The sequence below is a fragment of the Sander vitreus genome, chromosome 3 (assembly GCF_031162955.1).
Source record: "Sander vitreus isolate 19-12246 chromosome 3, sanVit1, whole genome shotgun sequence".
NCBI classification, from domain to species: Eukaryota; Metazoa; Chordata; class Actinopteri; order Perciformes; family Percidae; genus Sander; species Sander vitreus.
In genome coordinates this window covers 26,066,832-26,075,084 of record NC_135857.1, presented here as the reverse complement: position 1 = coordinate 26,075,084, position 8,253 = coordinate 26,066,832, and the positions used below count along the sequence as shown (strand labels likewise).

The 8,253-nt window shown below is 42.4% G+C and overlaps 1 protein-coding gene across 1 annotated transcript in view; it reads left to right on the top strand.

Moving 5' to 3' along the window:
- Positions 1–299: 299 nt before the first annotated feature.
- meis3 (myeloid ecotropic viral integration site 3) overlaps positions 300–8,253 on the top strand; it is an 11,737-nt gene continuing 3,783 nt past the window's right edge. The window contains exons 1-10 of the mRNA XM_078244311.1: positions 300–671; positions 1,096–1,202; positions 4,810–4,949; positions 5,229–5,403; positions 5,495–5,545; positions 5,639–5,689; positions 6,132–6,281; positions 6,479–6,587; positions 7,180–7,325; positions 8,015–8,091. Coding sequence (XP_078100437.1) covers positions 1,191–1,202; positions 4,810–4,949; positions 5,229–5,403; positions 5,495–5,545; positions 5,639–5,689; positions 6,132–6,281; positions 6,479–6,587; positions 7,180–7,325; positions 8,015–8,091 — 911 coding nt within the window. The 5' untranslated portion in view covers positions 300–671; positions 1,096–1,190. The remainder of the gene's footprint in view (positions 672–1,095; positions 1,203–4,809; positions 4,950–5,228; positions 5,404–5,494; positions 5,546–5,638; positions 5,690–6,131; positions 6,282–6,478; positions 6,588–7,179; positions 7,326–8,014; positions 8,092–8,253) is intronic.

Here is an 8,253-nt window from a genome sequence, read left to right as displayed (position 1 = left end):
TTCTTATCACACAAATGATTGGGATAATAGACTCTGTTGAACGTCCCACCCCGCTAGAGTTAGCACGATTCTTCTCCCGAGTTATCCTGACATGATAGCATACTAGCGCAGCTGCAGCAGGGAGGGAGAAAGTGGCAAAGGATGGAGGAATGATTGAGGAGCGATATCAGCTCGGAGGAGAGCCGAGATAAAACGATCGAGGGGGTCTTCTTTTTCTTCTTCTCTTGCGTGTGATAAGGAGGAGGAGGAGTAGGCTAAAGGAGGAAGAGGAGGAGGAGGGATGGAGGGAGGGGGGCAAAGAGACCCCGTCGCGTTTTGACCCTCCGAAACCTCCCCGCACACCGCTACCATCACCACTCGTCCTCCTCTCCTCCTCCTTCTTCTTCTTTTTCTTCTCTCCTCTTGAGACGGAAAACACCATCGCTCACTCCCAGCCGTGACATTTTCCAGCTTGTCGCCGTATGCTGCGTGGACAGCGAGCACAAGGAGCCAAACAGGAAGGGACGCTTTCTGTCTGCCCTCCACAGCACCGAGCATCCCCGACCGCTGCGAGCCGGAGCGAGAGGCGCACCAGGCGGAGGCGAGGTGCTGCAGGAAACCGCTGCTCCCTTTCACCGGGGTTCTGGACTACACCGGACACGGCCCGAACAGGACTGGATATTTACGTCTCGGTGGGACATTTTACACCATTTACTGGAGCCGTGTATAGGCTATTAGGCTACCCAACACCATCAGCCAATAGTAGGCTATTTAATAGGATGCGAGCTTTATTAGGCTATAGCGTTTATTGCCACTAAGTGTATTATAAACCATTAAGATCACACCGCTAATAGCGTACACAAGGATATCAACCTCCATAAAATCTCCAGTCCGGTAACATAATGTTGTAGGCTAATATAAAACGCGATGGGCTCGGAGTAAACACACACACACACACACACACACACACACACACACACACACACAGGGAGCAGGTCTTCACTGTTGTCTACCAACAGCCTAATGTTTTTGTTGAATCATTGCTTTTCATGGTGTTAATCATGTTCACAACCTCAGTGTTAATTCGTATACAAACATTTTTACTTTTGTTTCCAGGACCACAGGGACAGAGGAAGGGAGCAAAGCTCGCTGGACTAACCGAACCGAGCAGCGCATCATCATCTCCAGTGTAGGACTGGCTGTCGGGTCGCATGGATAAGAGGGTGGGTCTGCTGATTTTTTGTTGTTGTTGTGAGATTTAGACCAGAGCCTGATGGGATAACAGATTATATATCATCAGGGAGAATGTGTCCTTAAAAAAAAGCATCATAATGGGAGCATACGGTTGGGAATCCTCTTTGCACTGCTTGGTCTGGGTGTAGCAGCCATACAAAACACAAGGCCCACTGGAAACACAATGTGGACTGTACTCGCATGCACTTCATGTTTAGGTGAAAACGACAGAAACGCGTGCGTTTTTTTTTAACTATAAAGACTATTTAGAAATGTTCTTCATATACCACTAAATGCCGTTTTGCCGTGGTGCTGCAAGGAAACAATAAGAAACAACTTTAACCAGGCAGTATCCCTAATTAATACGGTGAAATGCTGTTCAGTGGAGGTATACAACTTATATGTATAACTTGCAGATGTAGAAAGCAGCAATCTCTCAAAATGCTTCAGGCTACACGGAAATGTTGATTTTGATCTAATATCTCATCCTCTCTTGAGAATAATATGGATTTACTCAATGTCAGTCAGGCGTTATAATGGCACATAAGGGTTAGAGTGGTTTAGGTCATTCAGAGGAGAGGAGATGCAGCTCTTCAGCTTGGTAAGTAGGTGAGTTTTTTTGCCACATTGATTCAGAGGCATGATAGTGGTCCAGACAGTGGCTTATGGACAGCAGCCGAACCTCTGAGTGGAGGAGAGCAATTACTGTACAACACACACACATACTGTACAACACACACACACACACACACACACACACACACACACACACACACACACACACACACACACACACACACACACACACACACACACACACACACACACACACACACACACAGAGAACCAACTACCAAAACAAAGCAAAGCAACATAAAGAATTAACTAGATTTCTGCTGTTTGTAATAATAAAATACTTTCTGGATATTAGCCACAGGTTAAGTGAAATGATTACTGGGTGTTAAAAAGAAAAACATTGATGTTATATTTCACTGAGCCAATTTAACTTTATATTTTGCACAGTAATAACGCTGATAAACAAAAGGCTTTCTTGTGAAATTTGAAGAAATCAATTGGAGATTGGGCTAATCCGTGTTTGCTGGAAACATGTTGGGAGAGAATTCAAAAGTTTTATTTTTGATGGCACTGTGTAGGCAGGTCCAGTTTGATTTGTGTTGTCTGCTTTAAATGCAGGCATTCCTTTTCCAAACGTCTGTAGTCACACTGTTTAGTTTTAACCTATAGGCAGCTTCAACAAACGCTTGATTACCTTTTAAATGCTTTGTATTTCTATCAGCTTTTGCTCGTGTCGTTACAGTTTGTTTCAGCTTCATGTTGTTCTCAGTCTTGTTTATTAAAGTGCCGAAAAAACTACGAAACTTTAACAAATTCACATTTATCTTCCCTTAAATAGACGCAGAAAACGGATGAGTTAGAGTTTGTTTGCTTGTTTTCTTTAGAATTATTTAAAAAATGTAGAAAGGAGGCATTGGTAATATCCATTATGATAAAATAAAATGTAGATGTTTACACAGTTAAGTAGACACGTCTTTCTTTATTAACGGTAAAGGTTTATTAATTTATTGAGACTTTTACGCGCTTCTGGAATGTAAGACGAAGCTGTACATCCAATTTCGTCTTCATTTTATTTTTAACCTTTTTATTTTACAGAATTTAGTCAATATAAATCCAATTCTACAAAGCTAATGGATGTTGTTTCTTATGTCTTTCCAGCTAACGCAGCCTAAACACGCCTGTTAGGCTTGCAATTACTTTTCTACGTCGGTTGAAATACCATAATTAAAACTTGTTGTCCTGCTGAAGCCTGTTTACCAGCTCCGTGACTTTAAAAAAGAGGGAAAATTCGCGGAATTTGTCATCTCGACTTGAGCGCTTTGATCTGCTTGACGCACAGAAACCTGATAGGAGCCGTGCGTAAAGAGAGACGCGCAATCCGATAGCGGTGATTGTGTTAATAGCCAGCCTCCATAAAAACTAGAAGGTGTCTCGGGCCAGGGCCTCAGAGCAGGTGCTTTCTGTGATCCCGGTGGCCATATGGGACTCTGGAATACAACAATTTGATAAGCCATTTAGGACAGTGGTTCCCAAACTGGGGTCCTGAGACCTCAAGGGGTCCTGCAGAGGGGTTTACAGGAGGGCAGTGCATGCACATGAAGAGGACTAATTCAATTTATCTTTTATTTAATCCCCAGAGGGCAACACAGAGAGAGTATTTAAGAATAATTGCTATTAAGTTACGTTTCACTGCTGCTGCCTCAACACTTACAATTTAGATATGCTTGCATTCCGCACATAACAACAAAACAAACATCTTAAATTGGACACTTTTGCACAAAAATCTTGTCTGTGAGTCATTTGCAGTTCTGACAGTAGTAAAAACTAAATAGAAAATTATATTTTAAAATTTTAATTACTGCAAATCTGAAAGAACAAATATAAAACATTCACTGCCCCTGCTGTTATTGGCAGTCTTTAGTAAATCACAACTTTTTGTGGCAGCCTGCCTGGGCAATAGGGTCCACAGAAAAAGTAGGCTATAAGCAGATAATAACTTTTATAGCTTGGTTAAAATAACACAGAAGTGAAAGGTGTCCGGGCCAGGCCACCTAACAGGTGCTGTCTTTTATCCCGGTGGCCCTGTGGGACTGTGGCGGGAGTCCCTTTAATCCAGCAGAAAGAGAACATGAAGCAGATCTGCTGACCTGAGCAAAGTCGCCTCAGAGACAGAAGCTGCAGTGAAGCACAAATTAGCTCCGTAACCAGGGAGCCAGGCATGTATATTCATGATGCTATGTGTACAAGATGTCTCTGTGCTGTCTCTGTGCGTGTGTGTGATTGTTTCTGTGAGCGTTCCCTATGTGTCTGACTCACTCTGTTAATGTGTGTGTGAGCGGGGCCCCAGTGAGGCTGTCACAGCGGGTTGTGAGGGACGTCTCAGCACGGCTCCTGCCTAGTCTGAGTCAAGGAGGGAGGAGACGGCATTAGCAGCTACAGACTAATCATCTTTCTCCAAAGATCTATTCTCCCATCCTCCGCTCTTCTTCTAAGCACTAAACATTAGACTTTCCAAGATATAATCAGCATTTTCCCCAATTTTTTTTAAACTTGACTTGCTTTGCATTTTAAGGTTATCAAAGTGCATTTAATTTTGAGAGAAACCTTTATCTGAAGTGAAAACAAAGAGAGTTTTCCTTCCGAGGGAATGGAGACAAGCACACACACAACTGGATTTAACAGTACGAAAAACTGCAGTGACATTGTTCTATCAATGCACACACACACACACACACACACACACACACACACACACACACACACACACACACACACACACACACACACACACACACACACTGAGTTCTAATATTAAACAGCAGCACAAAATATGTTCAGCAGTTGGGACACAAACACTATACTATAAAAGCACAGCAGCTAAGTGTTAGTCCAGTAAGCTGTGTCACTGAAGCCCCCTGACAGCTCAGCTACATAATATAATCACAATAGATTTGATGTCAGACAGACACAGATGTCGAATGTGTCTCATGTTTTCTGTCTTTCCATCTAATTGTGTTTCAGTATGAAGAGCTGGTGCACTACTCAGGGTCGGAGGGCATGTCGTTGGGGGGGTACGGGGATGATGTCCGAACGCTTCCTCCCCCAAACTACGGACCCACCATCCACGACTCCCTCAAACACCACAAAGACCAGATCTACGGGTAAGTGTGTGTGTTTGTTCGCACTCTTCACAGATTAACATACAGTATATATTTGTATACTGAATATAAAAATACATGTGAATACATGTTTACAACTGTCTGCTTCATAAATAATGTGCTATAAAGTTTCTTGTAACCCTCTGTGAATGTATTGTGTGTACACTATGTCAACTGTTACTGTGTTTATGTATAGTATGTTAACTGTGTGTGTGTGTGTGTGTGTGTGTGTGTGTGTGTGTGTGTGTGTGTGTGTGTGTGTGTGTGTGTGTGTGTGTGCAGTCACCCACTGTTTCCACTGCTGGCCTTAGTGTTTGAAAAGTGCGAGCTCGCCACCTGCTCCCCTCGAGACTCCACCTCCCTCTCAGCCACTTCCCACCTCCCTGGCATGACCAATCACAGCGATGTCTGCTCCTCTGAATCCTTCAATGATGACATTGCCGCATTTGCTAAGCAGGTGAGTGACAGCCATAAGAGCCAGTCACAGAACAGATGTCAATGAAAGGATTTTTTCAGATTAGTAATTATTTGTTTATTTTGTGTCGCAGATCCGATCAGAGAAGCCCATATTTTCTTCCAATCCTGAGCTCGACAACTTGGTATGATCCGCACTGAAATGACACAAAAATTTCACACATGCATTGTGGGATATGTGTTGATACAGTTACTATTCCACATTCTCCTCTCCACAGATGATCCAGGCCATACAGGTTCTTCGCTTTCATTTACTGGAGTTAGAGAAGGTGGGTGGGAGAGAAGCATGCTTTTATTTTAACACTTTAATTTGACCTCTATTTTTTGTATGGACACTGTGTGTTCATGTGCTTGTGGGGAAGGTCTGACATTCAAGACTTGTATGTTAATTGCTAAACAGCACTATAATCATGTCCCGGTTATCATAAAATTATTGTCTTAACAGTAACAGTCTTTCTGAATCTTAACAAAGTTAATTTAATCAGATGGGAATTACTATAACTGTACATTTGTTTAAAAGTTTCAATTTTCAAGGATAGGTTCAAAATGTTTTTTAATGGCCAGTTTCAACAGGAGGAATGATTACAGCAATGTACATATAAATACAAGAGAGACTTGAAAAAATGTGAACCTATCCTCCTATGACCTTTTTAGGCACTGATTAGGAATGGTGTTCACAGATGATGAATGAATTTAATTCTGTTTCCGAAGGTGCATGACCTGTGCGATAACTTCTGCCATCGCTACATCACCTGTCTGAAGGGCAAAATGCCTACAGACCTCATCCTGGATGACCGGGAGGGCGGCTCCAAGTCTGACATGGAGGACTTCACTGGGTCGTGCACCAGTCTGTCAGAGCAGGTGAGACAAGGTTCCGGAGTACAGAATGTCAAACAGCATGCAGTAACGCTGCAGTATCCATTCACCTGTCCAGCTGCATCCACTGAATGTCTGAATAATGACCATGTGTTGCATGATGAATCTGTGTTCTTTTCCCTATACTGTAAATTCTCCATCTTCCCATTAGTCCACCTCCAACATGTCTTCTCTCCCTGCAGAATGCATCATGGTTACGGGAGCCAGATGAATGTGCCACTACTCCTCTGGGAACACCAGGCACCTGTGGCTTGCCTTCACACAGCACAGCAGACAACTGTAGTGACACAGGTACACACACACACACACACACACACACACACACACAAAGCCCCAAAAAATCTGCAGTGGGTAGAATGCAAAAAAACGCCAAAATTTGATGTAGAGTAAGACCTCTTCCTGCAGCTCTCTCCTCTCTGTCGCACGGGCATATGCATGCACAGAACAGCCAATAGGAATGCTCTCTCTCTCTCTCTCGCTCTCTCTGAAAAGACCTGTGATTGACCAAAGTCTCCCATCAAGGCTGGATTATCTACAGCCTGAAAACAGAGCCAAGAGGAGGCGCAGAAGTCTCTCAGACCACTCAAAGTACAATATGCTGAAAGATTATTATGGAAAATTAGGCCAAAAATAAAGTGCCTAGCACAGCTTTAAGTGTAACAGTGTATCTCATTAGCTAATTAGTATTGTTAATGACGGATACTGTGGATATAACACAGTTTGGTTTATAACATATTTGTAGCATGATTGATCATTATTGCAGTAAATGTTGTAAAAAAAAAAATAGTAATACAACATATCACAAAACTGTGAACTTGCATCAGTTGTATCATGACAGACACTCAAACAGTCCCTGAGCTATATGATATGTGCATCCCTGCAGGCGATGGTCTGGACGGAGGAGGGGCCTCTCCCAGTACAGGAGACGACGACGACTCCGACAGAGACAGGAGGAACAACAAGAAAAGGGGGATCTTCCCCAAAGTGGCCACAAATATCATGAGAGCGTGGCTCTTTCAGCACCTGTCGGTGAGAGAGCTTTTTGTCCAGCGCTGCATGAGAGACTAATTACTGTAAGAGAGGATTTAGTGTGAGGCAAAACATCCCTGACAAGACAGAGAGGGGAACCGAGTGTGTAACGGAGGTCAATTAAATGAAATGAAAAATGGGGGGATTAAGTGATTATGTGAATATGCTCGCTATTGAATTACTGTGAAAGTGATAGAAATTGAGTGAGTAATTGTTGGTGAGGTAATTAGCTACTAAATGAGGCAGATCAAATGTTGCATCACTCCAATTATTACAGTATGTATGAGAGAGAATTACAGAGAGAGATCAAGGGCTAGCTGCGATTGAAAATTGGAGTGCAGATGTGAATTCAGAAGGAAGGTCATTCACACTGAGCTTTATCTCACATAATTTCATCGTAGATTTAAGGCAAGACACTACAGGCAAAAACATTAATTTTCATGCACTGGTCTGTTTTGGAATGTTGGGCTATTTGCTTCTATAACAATAATTTGTTCAGAGTGGGACAATAACATCCAAAATACACATTTATATATGTGTTTATATATATATATATATATATTAAGATATTGTGTCTGTAAGTAGTGGTTTCCAAAAATAAGAAGAAAAAAAAAAAGGTCAAAAAAAGCTTCACTTGTGAATCTGGTGTGTTTTGATTTCTTTAACCCTTGCTCTGTGTCTTCTCCCAGCACCCGTACCCATCTGAGGAGCAGAAGAAGCAGCTGTCCCTTGACACAGGATTGACCATCTTACAGGTCAACAACTGGTCAGTGCACTCTCAATCAATACACTAATTCTAGCCCTGTGGCTTATCAATAATCAGTTAAACTGTCGTGTTTAAATGTAAAGCATCAACTTTCAATTTAACAGCATGGCTGTTGCCACATCAATAACATATTGGCGTGATAGTGCGGTGCAGAAATGAACA